Genomic DNA, 18623 nt, shown 5'->3' with positions numbered 1-18623 from the left:
TACATAAGAAAGACCAGATTGTAAGTCTCGTTGACAGCAAAGGGTACACTGTGTCAGCTTCATGTCATACAAAACAGATAAAACTTAAAGTAATTGCAGTCCTTTGGTTCTCCTATATTCTCTCATAAAAGCGAACCCCCGAAAAGATGTAAAAGTTCAAGAAACCCACTGAGCCTGCATTAGAACATTGATTTGATTTCAGATAGATTTGAATATCTGATAGTAAACTTCATTATTAAAAAAATCCAAGTTTGAAGATAAGATACTTTTTATGTAATTATCCTTACTTAAACATGGTTTCAAGTATTATGTAGTGAAAATATGTAACACAGGCATTACCAGTTTACAAAAACATTACATGTGGGCAACAAATTCGGGCATGATAGAAAATATTTATGAAATATAAAAGCTACGCTTCATTACCATTCAATGAACTGTGTTGCTTTGCTACAATGCAGAAATATGCAGATGCTTTTTCAAGTTACACATTTCTCTAACTATTAAATACGCAAGTAGTCGCTCCAGACTCAAACATGTAAACACGTCCTCATTAGGACTCAAGGTTCACGGACACAGATTTTCATTCTGCTTCATCTACAAAATCTCTAACATCATTATAACACGCATTCCATGTAGATATTGTCTATAGAAAATTATCTGAAGGCACAAATGTGATTATCACCTGCACAGTTGTACTCTGATAAGTTGAAAGAAGACTGACTTAGTCACCTCAATAAGTGAGACAATGTGTAGCAAAAAGCAAACAGATGAGCCGTGACATCTTTGCACACTGGACAGTTCACATGCTACGACGTGGAACAGGTGTTACGTTTGGCATCCCTGTGCACATTGCTTTGTTCACCGGTCTCAACTTCAATGAGGAACTTGTGAGCCATAATACCAGTGGATTTGATGCTTCTCAAGACTCTGTTCATAGAAACCACTGAGAAGATCACATATAGAAAGGTCACTTTGTTTTCCTTTGTATTTCGTCTTTTAGAGAAGATACCCGCAGTAAGAGAGTGGCAGATTCAAATATTAAATAAGGAGCCTAATTGACTTATCACTCGGATGACTACATTACTCTTGCATGTTTTGGAAATCTGATAAACGTAATGTGGCACGTGTGAGGAAGTTGATGAACTTAAATTAAAAAGCGCAAATAATAATCATGATATAGGAAGCTAATTTAGCTGCACAAACACTCAGGTCCCCGGAACATCACAGATTTCAATGCCTTGTGTTTCATACTTGTTTCACGTTTATTCAGGTCTAGGGAAATAAGACAGCTCTGTTACTAGTTCATTTTCCTCATGATCACACCGAGAAATTCGCAAAGACTTGAGGTTACTGATGTTGAAGGAAATCTCCCAGCAGTAATTTCTACAGGTTCTATTTTCCGTGTATGTTTTGGAAATCTGACAAATAGGATGTGGTAGGTGCGAGAAAATTAATGAATAAATTAAAACTGACGCGCAAGAAGGACAATTACGATACAGGAAGAAAACTTGGCTCTCAACCACTTTGAATACATAATCCTTTCCTGGTAGGCGGCATAAAAAGCACCTGGAGGCTGAATCTCTAAAGGAAAGGACATGAATACTTTCGTCCAGGCCTATTTGGCGACACTGAGTTTTTTTTTTTTTTCATCAAGCTTATTTTTTTGAAAGTAGAAAATAAGTTGCATGACACAAACTGGCCTGTCACTGTCAACTGTCGTTTTCCTTTTGCCTAGCACGCGTTCATCGCATGAATGCAGAGCAATTCGAGTCCGTGTCAGAAGTGAATTCGTACTCATTCCACTAAATTACACATCTATGTTTCTGTAGTCTGATGCTTTGCGCTCGATTCGCGCCGCTTCAGGCGACGGCCACTTTCATTCGCCACTTGCTGACGTAATTAAGACATGCAGCCGAGCAACAAGCACGAGGAAACTAATAAGCAACACTTCTGGCAACGTACGAATACGCGTCTTAAAGCAACAACCTTCCTTGTTTCACTGGTACTAGTAATGTACAGTTTGGCGTACCAGTTAGCCAAGCACGATAACTGCGATAACTTATCAGCACCTCGCACACTAGCTGCGCATCACATGTCGCGCGAATGCGCTCGTGCCTTCGCCACTAGCTCGCGTCTTCGTACCTTGAAACGTATAATGTCTTCGCCCTCCAGGGCCACTTTCAACTTTCGCCAATCGAAGGAGGCCAGCTTCCTATAATTGTCCAGGGGTCCCGACGGGAACGAAGGCATGTACTCGAGAACGGAATCGGAGTTCTCATCTTGGGACGACATGACAAGCGGACGGTCGTTGAGCTTTTGAGTCCCGTTCAGCTAGTGTCACACGCCGCGGACAGCATGGGGAAAGAGTTCAATTATCTCCGCTTCGACTGTGCTCAATGTCGCGAAAGAAAGCAACAAATAAACGAAACCGCGCAGCGCCTAATACTTTTCCGCAATTCCGAAACACACGGACCATACAGGTTTTAACGGTGTGAGAGAAGAGCAGCGACAACTTTTTCTGTGTACTACGCGGGAGACAAGGCTCTAATCACTACTGTGGTTTTCAACATAACAGACTAATAGTAGCCAACAATTATGTTTAAAGCAATATTTATTATAAGCTTTTGCTTTACGACTAAAGCAAAACACAAATATTAATAGTGTTTGACACAATAGTCGAGTATAACTTGTGAAATGCACCAGTGACAGTGAACCAAATGTAATTGAACAAAATATTTAAAAAATAAAATTGAAAAACTAAATAAATGCTTTGTTTTTTGTTGTCAAGAGTTTGTAATTATTTTACACAACAAAAACACTAACTTTTATTTAAATTTTTTAAAAAGTCACTCAGGGTTGAGTCAAGCTTCTTTGACAGCGCGGTTTATTCAAAGTTATAGCGCCGTTAACATCTTGCAAACATTTTCATTTTTGACAGATATTAGTCACCATGCGCTGTCTGCGCCACTATTTCTCACTGAAAGGTGAGGGTGCGATCTGTGGACCTACGCAAATTCAGTCAGGCGCTGAATAAACAGTGCTACTGCACCATCATATGTTTTTTGAGTTTAAGTTATGTTTAAACTTGGTGAGCTTCGTTACAGCGTTGCCAAAATGCATGAGACAAGGCACTGTAGCAAAGTTAATCTGCAGAATGTGACCTCCAACTGAACAGCTCAGGCAACTCAAGGTTCAATTGCACATTCTTTCAATTAACTACCTTCATCAATTGTTTTAGGCCACATGACGGTATACTGGTGTACCGGGCCCCCTCGCAAAATTCGGATGGGGGGGGGGGGTGTTTTACCGTGAATATATAATAAAATTAAGGGTTGTTCAAGGCCTTAAAGAAGTGCTCCTCCTGCTCTACCGCACCCCTTCGAGAAAATTCGTGGCTACGGGTGTCATGGGTGGGTTTATGTTACCCACTGCTTCAGCAGCAGTGTTCCTTATACCAAGTGTGACGATCAGAGAACGCTTCCATCTAGATCACCGAATGACATCGACTGCAGCAAAGATTGTGGCCTTCCACGAGGTAATTCATTATGTAAAGACGCAGCCTTCTCGCAACTGGTCGAGATTTTGTAACTGTAAACCAAAGCTTCAAGTTATTGATTCTGCACATAAATAGGGCGACATGATATTTTTGCTCAAGAAGTGAGCGAGTCACAATATGTATCACTGAAAACTGGCCATCGCATAAAGTATTAGTCAATTCCTCGGCACTGCAACCTGCATGGAAACAAGCTGATGTGGAAGCAAAGATGGCCAATGTTAACACCATTATTATGGTTCATTCCATTTTCATGAACGGATAATAACGCCATTGTGTATACACACTTTCTTGAAACTACAGAAGTATATAAATCTTTACCAAGTCATTGTCATTCCCATTTTCACAAACTCTACCTAGACATGCACATTTGAACACCGCCAATGATGAAAAGGTGCACTATACAAGCTTATTGCACAGACTACGCTTGGCGATCCATCTCCGATACTTACTCCTTGTCGGCTGTACAGAGAGTTCAAATTGTGACTATGTGGCACTCCTGTTGCGCAAACAAGTTTTATGGCCACTTTCTTGTTTAAATATCTACGAAGCAACAGGTATCGAAAAGAGTTCTATCAAAACGCCACTTTGTCATCAATGGTGAGCAAGTTTTTACTCTAAACTGATCTCGACCAGGGACCGTTCCTCTTCCTCATTAAGACATCTCTTCTCGTTTTACACTCTAGTCTACTTTTTTAACGGTGAGTAGCAGGTGAGAAAATTTATTCAGGCCGACCTTCCAGCTTTTCTGTCACAAAAAAGTCCTCTCCATTAATAATTTTCTCACCTTGACACACTCGATCCACTACTTTTGAGAATGGCAATGTTTGCAGCCACACTACTAAAGAGCGTACACCATGAACACCAAGCAATCAGACTCTCTGCAGGACAGTTGAGCTTTTGTAGAATAGTTGGCCAATTTAAACTCCCGAAGTAGTTCACTTTAGTGTCCCTTGATGTAAGCAAAGTTTTCGACTGCCAACACAAACCACTTTCCACACAATATGCTTCCACATTTTCACAATCCAGATGGGAATAAGTTACCACTGATATTACTCGAGGTACGTTTCATAACGAAACTTGCATTGTTTCACATAAATTTTCATTGCACTATCTGCTATTATACAACCAGAGATGTAGGATTTCTGAAAATTTTGTTACAGGAACAGAGTAATTCATTCTGCTTCATTTACTAGCAACTGAAGTTCCTGTTGATGACAAAACAGTGTTTCGACGGTCACGGGATAAGCTTTCCGAGATTACACTCTGGATACTGACGAACGTTAGAAAGATGAAAGATGTCGTGTCCGTGCCATCTAGCACTCGAGGGAATGCTGCAATTTGCAGAACAGCTCCATGCTTACGCATCACTCTAAAGGAAGACTCCAAAAAAAAGAGAATTCGCAGAGATTTCTCTAACAATGTAATGAGACTGCACACTTCTCATCAAGCAACGAAATGTCCCATGAGAATGAGAGTTATTCCAAATGAGGCACTGGAGGACACAGCACACCTGTCCTATATGACTTCTTTTCTGAAATCTTCTGCGCACAAAACAAGTACAGCCAACTCTCGTTAATTCAAACTTAGAGGGACCTCTGAATTTTGTTTGAATTATCAGAAGTTCTCAGATACTACTATACAACTCCAGGTGAGGTGACAGCACGCATTATGATTAGGCATTGATTTTATCACATTTAAAAAAATTTTATGTGTTTTTAAGTTCTAACTGCCCACAATGAACACAAAGCAAAAGTGCAAGTAAATGGCCAAGTTTATTGGCTATTTACTGCTGATCAGACCTTTTGAAGAAATCGTGAATTGCCAACTGCTTCTTAGCTATATGTGCCTTTAGCACAAATCTTTCTCTATACCAGTTGAGAAGCATCTCAGTTTACCATGCGCGTGCTTCATTTCAAACATTTGTTTACTAGCAAACCCTTTTTCCTTGAAAGCCTGAGGTGCTTATTTTTCATTTTTAGGCTGTCAGGATTATATAGGCATGCAAATTTTTAAATAGTAGCGAGAAAGCAGCAGATTTCTTCTGGTATGGAACTGCAAAAAGTATGAATTAACCGCATGATGGAGTTTGAATTAAGAGGCCTTTAAATACATTAAAACAATAAAGGACCAACCAAAAAAATGAATTTTGTTTGAATTAACCAAAAGTTTGAATTATCAGAGTTTATTGAGAGTCTACTGTATATTCCTTTCAGAATTTTATACCTTCCAACCCAAGTAGCCGCCCTTTTGTAGGGAAAAAAACCATGTCAACACTCCCTTGCTTTCACAAGGCATATACTTAGTCTAGCATTGAATATGTTTAATCAAACATCAAGCTACTTATTGTATGTGTAAGATGGTAAACTATAGAGGGTAACGCAAAAAGCTTCACTCATTTTCAATCACCAATTACAGTGAGATTGTTAGAATACTTGTAGACTTTGTAATCCTTAATTTTTTTCCTCTGCTGCTTCTGTGAATATTAGATTTAAAGCACCCAGTAACTTTCCTTTGGGTGCTATTACACTGGGTAACTTCTCCATTTGATTACACACAGGCCCAAGTCATTATGCTAGGAATGTCATGAAGAAGTATAACTTGTTATGCAAACAAAAGAACAGGTAACTGCGAAATGCACAAGGCAGAACAACCTGAATGTTTCGGTTTGCCAGTCAAGCTGGCTTCAAAAGGCAAAAAACAGTCTACAACCGTGATTCCCAAAGAGGGTTCTGTGAATTTATGAAGCTATTTTTGTGGTTCCATGAAACCCATCCTTGAGAAAAAAAAAAGCGTGTTCTGGAGGCACATCGTTCACCGACAGCAACACTTCATGAATTTTGATATGCTTCACTGCTTAACTAGTTGTTATGCTAGTTGTTATGGTCTATTACAAAGAGTGTAGCACTTGCTTATGCTTCGTTAACTTGTACTTCTCCGTTTCGACAATACCACAATGATGTTTACATATCTCGGTCGTGTAATTTAAAACAAAGTGTATTTTCTTGATCTATGGATATAGGTTCGCGTCATTTTTCTGTTTAATGATAATGAGTCGAGACGATTCCTCTCATAAATTAACAAAATCAGAATTACACACTATTTTGGATTAGATAGTCAACAGCCGGGTAGTAAAAGAGTAGTAACAAGGCAAGAAAGGTAGTAACGGCTGCCGTTATTACCTCTCTCATTCCAGTTACTATCTGTTTACTAACCTAGGTAGTAAACAGGTCACAAAAAGTTAATAACGGTTGAAGCTAGTAACTGTTTACTAACGTAGGTGCAAATGTGTGCACTGCTGTAGAGCTGATTTTACGACATATGCACATAAGCATACTTCTTATAGCCCTGCAGATTTGAAGAGGTAACACAGCTAGACATAAGTTTAACATGGCAGCAGACAGCATAGCTAGTTCACGCACAGTTGAGATTAAATTGACGATCAAGGATCTTTGCAGTTATACCATAGCTTTTCCGAGAGAAATTAAAAACACCTGTTCACGCTGTACGTTGCGCTAATTTATGATGCCGCTCTTCATTTTTTCTCCTTCACTACTTTCACCAGTTCACAAAGGGCTCCTAATAGATCAGTGGCTGAGCACCACTGGTCTAGAATTTTAACCAGTGTTCCAATAGAAAAAATATAAAGTAAATAAAAGCATGTCACAGACAGACTCCATGAATGCGGAATTGACTTTATACAGGGTGTGACGTGCGTGGTCGGCTCCTTTGCTGTTTGTCACAAATGACGTTTCACAAAAAGCAACAACTAAGAGACTTCTTCCTCTTCTTTATCCCAGTCCTTCATCTCAGCACCGAGCATAAAGTCATCTCGAAGCACTCCCCATGACTGCTGCTTGTCAGATGATGTTTCCTGCAAATACGTAAATTAATGTGGAAAAAGCTCTTGTTTTGCTTGATAACAGCTTTGTGACACTCAAAACTAATCAGTTTGAACAATACACTGTAATATGTAAGCAATGATTGGGTGTTCAAAATGTTTGAGCACTTGATTGTTTATAATGACAGGACGTAATGAAAGGTTATCAAAAGTGCTTCTGAAGCATGCAGGTTAGATAGATCCAAGCACTAACCATCGCTCGCATGGTTAACTGAAAAAATCATAGCACCGAGTTCTGTGTAGTGGTATGTGCAGATAACAACACAAGCAACAAGCATTTTAATCTGATAACAACATGACTATGACATTTTGTGCAGTTGGCGCTGATAGCATAGACTAGAACAGGTTCAGACTGGTCCAAATGAACTTTTTAAATATGGTGCCCATTAGTTTGATGAAAATGGGAAACTAATGATGAAAGTTGCAGATGAACACCATAATTGTTTGAGCTCTACTGATGCCACAAGCACTAACACCAGTGACATTGCTGCATGAGGTTGCAGATTTCAGAGCCTTCTGGCGAATTCACAGGCATCGCACGTTACATCAAGAATGCAATGACAAGGTTTTTAAAAGAAAAATGAAACGTTGCGCAAATGCCAATAAGTGCTGAAAAATAAGTTTTTGTACCTTCTTATCCTTGAGCATATCAAGGAATGCGCCCTTGCTAAAAGACTTCAACACTTTGTCTCGCTTGGTCTCTGACTGACCAGCGGCACGGAGCTTTTCGTCAACTTCCTTTTGGTGAGCTTTGACGGCATTGAAGAGCTGTACAACACCTCTGAAAATATGCAAATTGTAAAATAAATGGTGACTTAAACTAGTGAAGAACCATCGAAGCAATAATCCACTATCTCTGCCACTGAACTGCACTACACAACTACACACACATGAGCATATGTAGTAGATACCATATTATCTGAAGATGATAACCACGAAGTGACCACTTTTCTACCTACCATGAAACTTTGATTATATGTCCTCCGAATTCGCCACGACCCACATTTCACGACGAATTGGTTTTGTCCCGGCAAAATCCCCATAATGTATTGAAAACCTTGGTTATACGATGCAGCTTTACCCCAACCCCGCATCTTGCAATGACTTTCAGATTCTGCCCTAAAAAAAAAAAACTACTTTTACTAGAATGAAGCGTCGACCAAATATTCACGAGCGAAAAGTATGAACTTGTGTTCCCCTAGGTTGGCAATTAGAAAAGTAGAGAGTGACATAAGATGTCTTCTCAGAATGAAAAATTTATTCTGCTGGAAGCTCATGCGCTTCTACATACGCCCCGATCGCGTGCATATGTATCCAGGGTTACCTAGTCAGGCTCTATTCATACAGAGTAGATTCAGCAGGCCGAAAAGCTGATGTTTTCAAGTTTCTGGTTCGTGGAAACATTTCCTGGTCATTAACAGTACGTTATGTGGGGCTAGTTGGTACATATTAGGCTGAAATACGTGGCGCAAGGTTGCCAAAGCTGTTTGCTGTTTTTTCTTCGCATTTTTTTAATTTTTCTTGCGCAGGCTTGGGTGTGCTTGGTTTTTTTTTTTTGACGTCTTAAATCAGGAATATCTGTTTGTTGCTGGTTTCCAGATATCATGATTGCAACAATCGTTCATTATATTATTACGACGTGTATGTGCCGGATTGATAAGAGGGAATAGAAGTGTGGACTTGGAAAGAAGAAGATCTCTCGGCAGTTTTATCCGGTGCGGCCTCGCCATCCCAGCTTCCGTTCAATAAACCCCCGTACCCCTACTTCAGGCGTAACAGAGTGGTGGAGGTGCGGGGTACAGTATACGTCGACGAACCACGGAGCCACAGCTGTTCGAACTTCGCCGGAGCCGTCGTATTGCCGGTCTGCCACCGACACCAACTGCCATGGCCGAGAGCGAAGGTCACGCCTTCTCAACCACACAAAGGTCAGTGCCAGCTGCACCTCGATATCACTATATGGAACCCCGCCCGTTCGCGGGAAGAGCAGGAGAAGATGTGGATGCGTGGCTGACACAGTACAAAAGGGTGAGCCGGTACAACTGCTGGGATGCCACCGACCAACTAGGAAATGTCGCGCTGTTTCTCACGGAAACAGCTCTGATGTGGTACGAAAACCACGAAGATTCCTTAACAACGTGGGATCGTTTCACTGAAGAGCTCAAGAAATGCTTCGGCGACTCTGATTCAAAAAAGAAGAGCGCGGAGCGCACGTTGGCTCAAAGAGCTCAGACTCCTGGAGAAACGTGTACCACCTACATAGAGGAGGTCCTGATGCTCTGCAAGATCATAGACCCGTACATGACTGAAGAGGACATGGTCGGCCACCTTCTGAAGGGTATAGCAGAGGACGTCTACAACTTTTTGATAGGCAGGGAAGACCTCACTTCCGTCTCCGCCGTCCAACGCCACTGCCGTACTTTTGAGAAGCTAAAGACCCGTCGTATTGCCCCGAAATTTGGTAGGCTGGCAAATGTAACAACGGTCGCCAGCGTCGACGTGAGCCCGCCCGCCGACCTTGCCGCTACTATCCGGACAATAGTGCGGGAAGAACTACAGCGACAAGACACACTGTTCCACGACACCATCCGTCATACGCCTACCTGTTCATCCTACTACCCGGCCCCGTTCGCTCCTCTGCCACCATCAGTATGTGTGACAGACGTTCGCGAAGCTAGGGCTTCGTGGCCACGCCGAGACTCATTCGCGTCTGACCAGCGGTATGACCAACGTCTTCGTCCCGGCCCCGCCCCACAGAGGCGCGCAACTCCCGTTCAGCAATCTGCTCCACCCCGTTCGGTTAGGCGACCCTACACAGCCCAGCGCTCTCAGCAGTGGTTCGGCGAGCGACCCCTACCCATCTGCTACAACTGTGGCGTCGAAGGCCACATTGCCAGGTACTGTAACTCCCGGCAGCCGCCGAGGTACGACTGCCCACCGAGATCCCACCTGTCCGACTTTGCACAAGCACCAACGTTCCCTGGAAGCGCATCTTACGAGACACCAAGGCCGCTGCGAAACCGTTCTCCAGCCTCTGACCGCAGTCTGACACCCCCCGCCAGCCCCTCGCTCCAATCGGTCGCCGTCTCCTAGGCGCCGCTACCCTTCGCCGCCTCCGGAAAACTAGGCAGCAAAATGTTCAATATCATCAAAATGTTCATGCCTGCACGTGCGGTTAATGAAATGGTCTGCGCATGTCCTCCAAGAGCCTATATATTGTGAGTGCTTCATGAAAATAAACTTAGTTGTGAGTTGGCGCTCTTTCAGTCTCTTCTCGTTCTTCTCTTCGGCAACCTTGCGCTACATATTTCAGCCTAATTTTCTGGTCAACATACAGCTGATCTAGAGGTGTGCACGGGCTCCGGGTAGCCCAAAAGCTCGAGCCAAGACATACCCGCGGACCGTGCTGGGGCAGCCCGACCTCTTTTCACCTCAGACTCGAGCCGGGCTCGGGCTTCCTTGTTAATTTATTGGGCCAGGTTTGGACTTGGTGAAAAGCCCGAATTAAGCCAAAAATAAAGATTATGTGCCGGAATTGTCCTTGTTCATTTGTGTGCTTTCTTTTAAGGGTAGAAGTGCACTTTTTGTGAAAGAAAAACGTATGTGAAAATTCAGCTCATGATTCAGCTTAGTGAAAACACCAAATTTTGAAACTACTATAAAAGCCTGCTGTAGGTTTTTTTCCATTGCAGCAACACTCAGCACAAAGTGTTTTATACAGGAAACATCTAAAAAATATTCAAATTGCCTTTCAAAGTGTGCCTAAATGGTCATTCTCATAAGATCTATCACTAGCACTACTGACACCTACATTACTGTGAAAGAAGGGTTAGAGTGACGTGCAATAAGCGATGGCCTACAGCTCCGCTACACTGCACAAGCCTAGATAGTAATGGCTATGAATAGACATTTGCTAGCTTTTCTCAGCATGTAACGAAACTGGCAAGCTTACTGGCACTGTGCAAACTGCTTCGCGTTGTTACACAAACTTGTGAAGGCAAAATTACATCATTTTAGTTTGCTTGTTTGTGCATTTCTTTACTTTAGAATATTATCAAGTTATACCAAGTCACCATACCCATAAACGTGAAGGTCTGAATAGGTGGGGCCACCTGGAAGCATTAAGATGAACCAGGCAAGCAACAAATTGTTGTTGTAGAAGTACAACATATTCCACTTCTCCGCTTGTGTAGTTTTGGTAGTGGCATAGTTCCTAATGCATTATCTTTATTATAAATTATTGTTGCCATGGTTCCTCAGCAAAACAAAGAAATGCACCAATAATTGTTGTGCATGAAGCGGGACAAGATGTCGATATATACATTGATCCGGTACTCCAATACTCAGCAAACACCTCTGGGTATGCAGGAATGCTGTATGTACTAATAGTCTCAACTAGAAAATTTAGAAAGTGTTAAAGGCACCCCGATGGTTGCTCGCATGTGGCGTGTACAAGAGCCGACGACGCAGCACCAGATGCATCACAGAAATGCCGGCCCATGTTTTCAAGCATCTCACCCAGTGACACCATCGTCAGATTCAGCACCCAGGAACCGATACCAAAAGTCATTCACGTAAATAAGGCGATAGTATTAAATTACTTGGCAAGAATGCATGAACCTTGGAGCCTATATCATACTTCCTGGTGTAACAAAAAATGTTTGCAACAAAAAAAGCACAAGCCACAGACTCGATGCCGCTACTCTTTTATTAAAATCTATGTGTTACTGATGCTGGTAAAACATCCATCAAGTTTTCTTGGATAATTCAAAGGGGCGACGCTGTGCCTAATGAGTTTTTTAAAAGTACTTTATTGATATCAACAAACTTCGCTGAGTTTATGTATATTTGTGTGCTGATTTCAAATGTGCTACTTGTTTTTTTTGCCTAGTACCACTATGTAGTTTCTAAATTGATTGATATGTGGGGTTTAACGTCCCAAAACCACCTTATGCTTATGAGAGACACCGTAGTGGAGGGCTCTGGAAATTTCGACCACCTGTGGTTCTTTAACGTGCACCCAAATCTGAGCACACGGGCCTACAACATTTACGCCTCCATCGGAAACGCAGCCGAGTACCTTAGCCACTAGACCACCGCGGCGGGGCGTTTTTAAATTCCAGTAACATTTTAGGAGCCATACTTAGCCTAAAGTGGGAATGGTACAGAATAAATAAGCACATCACAACGACCTGAAGCTAGAACAGAGTTCAAGAAAACAAGAACAGATGTTTTAAGCCTATTCAAACAAAAGTTGTGGTATGCTGAATATTTGTGACTGAAGTGCCAACTTGATGTAGACTCATTAGTGAATGCTCAACATGCCACAACTTTCATTCAAATAGGTTTTTAGCGTATGTTCTTATTTTCTCTCACTCAATACTCACCCCAGATTATTCTCATGTGCTTAAATGCTTTGTAACTCTCTCAGTTTAGGTAAACTATGACTCCCGAAAATGCCATGATATGTTTGATATTTTAAAAGCTACTCGTTACACTACAAAAATAATTGCATATTTGAAATCTGGGCACAAATATACATAAAATCTGAAAGTTTCATGGCAATCGATAAAGAATTGAAAAATAAGTTTTAGGACCTAAGAGCTGATAAATTTGAGACAGTAACGTTACAGTAAACCAAAATATTGCCAATGGTCCGACAATCCAGGAGATGACTTTGGATGAATTGCAAACAGAACTCGGCATGACAGAACTGGTACTGACACATATATTTCTGAAGTTGCAGAAACTCTGTTACACACTTTGCACACGTGTAAGAATAACACAAAAACACTAGAAAAGCTGATAAAAGCCAATCAGATGTTTAATTATTGTTATCATTTTTTTCTGGAATGTCAGATGTGGCAGAATCATCATTATGACGTGGAGCAAAGTTTATTGAAGCTGTGCATGATGATGTTCGAGAAAAAGTGAAAGAAGGTGCGGGACAGACATTATATAGCTCTAAGGACTACCCCAAGTCGCAATGTAAAAAAAAGTATCTCTTTGTCTGTTAAGTCAATTGTCATGCCGACCTAGCTATTATATAGGCTTTTGTTACACTCTCACAAAAATGCGAACAAGCTAGTTCATTGATTTGATATCACTTTGCAGCAGCATGATTGATAACAACCCACCTGCTAAAGCTATAAATTCACTCAGCCGTAATAACAACATGTCTTCCGACTCTACATAAGAAGATTTACCGTATTAACATGATTTTAAGTCGACTCGAATGTTGGTCAACCCCCTAAAAACGTACAGACAAAAAAAAAAGGCATAAGCACATTTTATAACAATTTTATTTAGGATGTCCCTGAAGAAAAAAGAAACAGTCGAATTCCGGTGTACCAATGTGGCTTAACGGCAGAGCTTGAAAGTTGTGTGGGAAAGCTAGCTTCGTAAAAATACACGGGAATAATTTTCCGAAACACTTTACAACTGAAAGTAGTTTTCGATTCTAGGTCAACCCCCCCAGCGTCAGATTTGAAATTAAAACGAAATTGGCCGACCTACATTCGTGTAAATACAGTAAGTTTCTCACCACTTTATATAAAACCTCTACTCATTTAAATTGTAAATCTTTGCACGGAGGTTCTCTTATCCTACGTGCGCTGAAGCTATGTTTTTCCCACAGTTGGACTTTGAGCCCACGATAACTGGTGTGCAACTGAGCCTCACTCAACATTACAGTGAACACAAGCCACGGTAGTGCTCCTATGTAAAGAGTGAGTTCTCCTACGGCCTCCCTTACGTGTACCAAGATTTCCAATGAACAGCTTTTCCTAAAGCCACAGCAGCAAATACACAGAGAAAACTATGTCAGTTAGTGCCTCCCAAGTCATGACTAAAACATTCGAGCAAAATTCTTCTTACCTAGTGGCAATGCTCCTTAACCGTTTTTCACAGTCATCATGCACCGGTTTTATCCGGCTCATTTCCTCCCATTGTCGCCTCTGAAAGTCAAATAGAATTAATACAAGTGAGTCACAAAGAAAAAAGAAAAACTCATGAATTTACATTTTGGAGTAACATCCCTGTTCTTTATCTCAATGGTCGTCCGAGACAGTAATAAAAAAAAAGAGTAAAGCAGCATGGAGCCAACTCCATCAGTAACCGAGGTCCAACTAGATGCTATTCCCACAAGACATGCAAAAAATGTTCAATAATCATAAGCAAGGTTAATAGGAAAACAAGGAGTAGGCAATTATATTGTTACGAGATTAGAGACCCAGCACCTCCAATATATTACGGGGTTAGAGACTTTTGTACAAAATGCGTTTACAGAAGAAAACACACAGGCAAGAGTCACAATGGCTGATTGGCACCCTCGCGTGCCTATCAGCTGCGTGGGTTCTTCCTCTTCCTTTTTCTTCATCTCCGTGACAATGTATAACAACCTTAATAGATGAAAAATTAACACACACTACTCAATCATGTACCTTCCAGATGTTCAGCTTTACTCTAGCAGGAAATATAGCACACAAACAACCTTAAGTTCCAATAACATTATTTTTCCAAGCTTGTGCAATAAAAAACTACACTAGTGCTTTGAAAAAGTGACTTCTTAGTGAAATTAAAACAAACTGTAACTTACGGTAACTAACCTACAGGTGAAACAGAGTTATATAGAATGTAAACTACAGCTCTATGAACGACTTCACTGTTGTGGAGAGTTCGTTTCCAGTCAGATTAGTTAATGACTCGCTTCAGAATGTTGGACCACAAGTAAGAGACTTGCTTCATTATCTCCCACAGCACGAGTCGAATTAACACTTCATTAGGACACAGATGAATACATATTTGCATCATGTGAACAATAAGCACTTGCAAATGGTTAAAATGTAAATGGGGTTGCGAACCAACAATCTGCTTCGAAAGCGCAAGAGCACGCTCACACATGACCACACACAAAGCAATGAGACGTGCATGTAAGAGCCAATTTCATACCTGCCTTTTGAATGCATGAGGAAGAATAGCAAGAAGTTGCTCATAAACACGAAAGCCAAACCGTTTTCCTCAAGTTGTATTGCCTTCTATGTCTAGCATGATTGTAAAATTTTTTTCACTGCAGTAGAGTAAATGAACTGTCATGCCAGCAACCTTGCTGCTGTTATGATAGACAAGCTGATGTCATGCAAACATTTATGTTAACTTTGCAACATCTCCAGTAAAGCCTAACAAAGCAGAATAGCCAGTTAACGTCAAGGTGCTTCGCACTATGCCGATTCCTATAAAACAGAATATCTCCACAATATTGAATTGCTTATTTTTCAAAATGGGCATATCCTGTACGACCCATAATGTCTTGAACATAAAACCCTTCAAGCAACTCTGAATGTGACAGTTATCAAGGCACACACTCTAAAAAAAGATTGAGTAAAAGAGTTTCTTTTAGTCTCACAACAACAATCATCTGGTTTGCTTACACTTCCTTTTTCTTGAAAACTTGGCCCTGGCCACTTTCAATTCAAGAAATCTATGTCACGGTGATAATGCAAAAGTAATTCGTGAACTGAAAGTGCCGAGCATGCAGCGACAGTGCAAGGAAAGGAACGCAAGATAGATGAAAAGTATTGTTGTGAGACAAAAAGACGACCTTCATACTCAATTTTTTTCCTTGAGTGCAGAAGCAATCAACCGTGCGACCCAATGAAATCAAAAGAGCAGGTCAAACCTTTTCTTTCCTTTCCCGAATTTCTCGCCTGGAAAGAAACTCTGGTTCGTTGGGTAGTTTTTGAGTCTCCTGTTCCTTGACTTCCCCTTCCTCACCCACAATTTCAAGGACAGTGGTCGGTTTCTGGCGCTTCTGCTGTCCGTCCTTTTTCGCTTTGAAAAGAATGGGAGTCTTCGTCCTCGGCTCCTTTGTACGCAGTAGCTTGCTGAGCACATCGGCCCAGGCCTCGTTGCCTTCGGCTGCAGACTCATCAGACCCACTGGCCGGATCTGGCTGCTGTTCTTGAGAGCACTGATCAGACTCATCAGACCCACTGGCCGGATCTGGCTGCTGTTCTTCAGAGCACTGATCAGACTCATCATCTATGAAAGATGAGGGGAAACAAGCCATATTCACATGAATTGAATGGATGAATGCCAGTATCACCAAAATAGAAACAAATTCAAAATCACACTTATATCTTGAATCCATCTTGACATGATCTACAGGGCACATATTTAACTGAAATGATAGAAACCTAATAAAGTGAACTTGACTATTTGGTTAAACATTTTAATCAGGAAAAAATGAATACCAAGCAGAGGAATGCACCACACAAAGTGCTGTGTGTAGAGTGTAGTTTATTACTCTGCTCCATCTTTGTTCTCACAGTACCGTTTAAAAATTTAGGATGAAAACCTACCCTCGTTTTATGTGTCTTGCTGAAGGCCGTTAAAAGAGACGCTTCAAGTTGACCTGCTTCATTAAGAACAAGGCATACGTATCGACACCAAAATGTAACTTCTCTCAAGCTTTTATTTGGTAGGCGTACTTTCTTTCATGTCATAGATCTGAATTATATGAGGCGTATATGAAGACATGTTAAAGAAAGGGCAAGTGAAACAGTAGCAAGAAACACTGTGCTGAGGAGCCTGCTCATAGGAAAAGGCCAAAGTGATGACAAATCGTTGAACGAAAATTGTCACAAGAGCCAAGGTTTCTATATTAGGACCCATCTTCAAAGTGCATATTGTTATAAGACAATGTCACACTGAAACAGCGAGAGAGACGCCAAGAAAGACGACATGATTTTGGTGTACAGCATGTGCTTTTATCCTCCATCCTAGCTTACCCATCAACATTGTGCAAATATATCGTAAAACGTGCCTTGTTTCTTTGGGTGCCTTAACGCAACAATATACTCGAGCGTGTTGGTAATTCATGTTCCCTTTTATGGTGCACAACAAAAACACTAAAAGAAATCACTGTGTCTGTGTTAGTCATCCTTGTTGCTATTGTGTGCTGTAACAGAGAACGTGAAGTGGCCTTTGCCTTCATCATTTCTCGTAGTTTCATGTACTCATGCTTCCTTCATATCTGTTGTCTTGTACAGATGAAGCGAGGCGCGCCAATACACACACTAAAGTGCTTTAGCAACTTGCACTTGCTGTAAATACACCTGTCTAGCAAACGCTGGCGTAGCGGAGGGGAGGGGGTTGTTCTCCACCCCCCCTTCTCCCATCTGACTGAATATTTTCAATTTCGCATAAGTACATGCACAAGCACACACACACAAGTGCACGAACACACATCAAGCATAATCCCTCCCCCTCCCCTCTCCCCCCAAGAAAAAAAAATTTGCTCCACTATGAAAACGCGAGGCAGGTCGGCGTACCTAATTTTACTGCCTAGATCAAAGAAAAAGCTTCCTTGTTTCACAACACAGATATTTCGCTAACACGCTATTTGTAGTTTCGCCTATTGTGCTTTCAGTGAACGCTCATCGGCTCAGTAGCTGCGCAGTGTCTACTGTCAACATGCCCATGAAGTAGCACGGGTATGAAGTAACGAGGACGATCGAGCACGCGTGCATGGAGGCAATGTGGCTATCTGGGCATGCATGTATGTAGTACGTGTTTAAAAACCATAAAATCTCGCTAGAGAAGACGCCACAAGGAACAAACATGCGCTACATGTTGGAGTGTGAGCTTCTGCTGTACGGCGACGTCTCCAGTGCGGTCTCACCGTTCTCAAACAGAAAACCATCGAGTGGAGCATCATAGACGTGACTGACACCCTACACTTGTGATACAGTAACTATGATATGAAAAGGTAAATGTCACGCATGGTGCTCTAGTTGAACGAATAAGACTTCTTCCAGCACTGTGTGAGAACTGACGTCTAGATAGTATTCAGGATTACCGTAAAAGCTACACTGAACTAGAATTCACTGCGGCTAACTTGCTCGATTAGCGCTAGCAGGCAGCGTACGTATATGCCACATTGTAGAGGGCTACAACAACATAAGTGAAACCCTAGCTGTTAATTAATTAATGCATGTCATAAAACAGCCCTTTCGATGCAATGCATTAATTTATGATGCGTAATTTGCATCGTACAAAATTTTCACGCTTACCTGAGCTGCGCGCAGCCATGTTTCTCAATGTAGCCAGCTTATATTTTATTTGCAGCTTAAAGCAGTAAGTGCGTACTGACAATCACTAAGGACGCAA

General features: G+C 41.5%; 2 protein-coding genes across 3 annotated transcripts in view; both read right to left on the bottom strand.

Moving 5' to 3' along the window:
• LOC119177213 (peroxisomal acyl-coenzyme A oxidase 3) overlaps positions 1 to 2435 on the bottom strand; it is a 44247-nt gene extending 41812 nt beyond the window's left edge. Inside the window, exon 1 of the mRNA XM_037428639.2 lies at positions 2143 to 2435. Coding sequence (XP_037284536.2) covers positions 2143 to 2292 — 150 coding nt within the window. The 5' untranslated portion in view covers positions 2293 to 2435. The remainder of the gene's footprint in view (positions 1 to 2142) is intronic.
• Positions 2436 to 7228: 4793 nt separating this feature from the next.
• LOC119177227 (RRP15-like protein) lies at positions 7229 to 18623 on the bottom strand. 2 transcript variants are annotated; one of them, XM_037428652.2, is made up of 5 exons: positions 18527 to 18623; positions 16132 to 16493; positions 14331 to 14410; positions 8085 to 8235; positions 7229 to 7427 (listed from the first exon to the last, which is right to left on the bottom strand). In XM_037428652.2, exons 1-5 carry the CDS (start codon positions 18543 to 18545, stop codon positions 7323 to 7325), a joined length of 717 nt encoding a protein of 238 aa, XP_037284549.2. In that variant the 5' UTR covers positions 18546 to 18623; the 3' UTR covers positions 7229 to 7322. The 2 variants fall into 2 exon arrangements, with proteins under 2 accessions (XP_037284549.2, XP_075745249.1); XM_075889134.1 differs by lacking the exon at positions 18527 to 18623 and adding an exon at positions 18084 to 18183.

The sequence above is a fragment of the Rhipicephalus microplus genome, chromosome 3 (genome assembly GCF_043290135.1).
Source record: "Rhipicephalus microplus isolate Deutch F79 chromosome 3, USDA_Rmic, whole genome shotgun sequence".
Lineage (NCBI taxonomy): Eukaryota > Metazoa > Arthropoda > Arachnida > Ixodida > Ixodidae > Rhipicephalus > Rhipicephalus microplus.
This window is presented reverse-complemented; position numbering and strand designations above follow the sequence as displayed.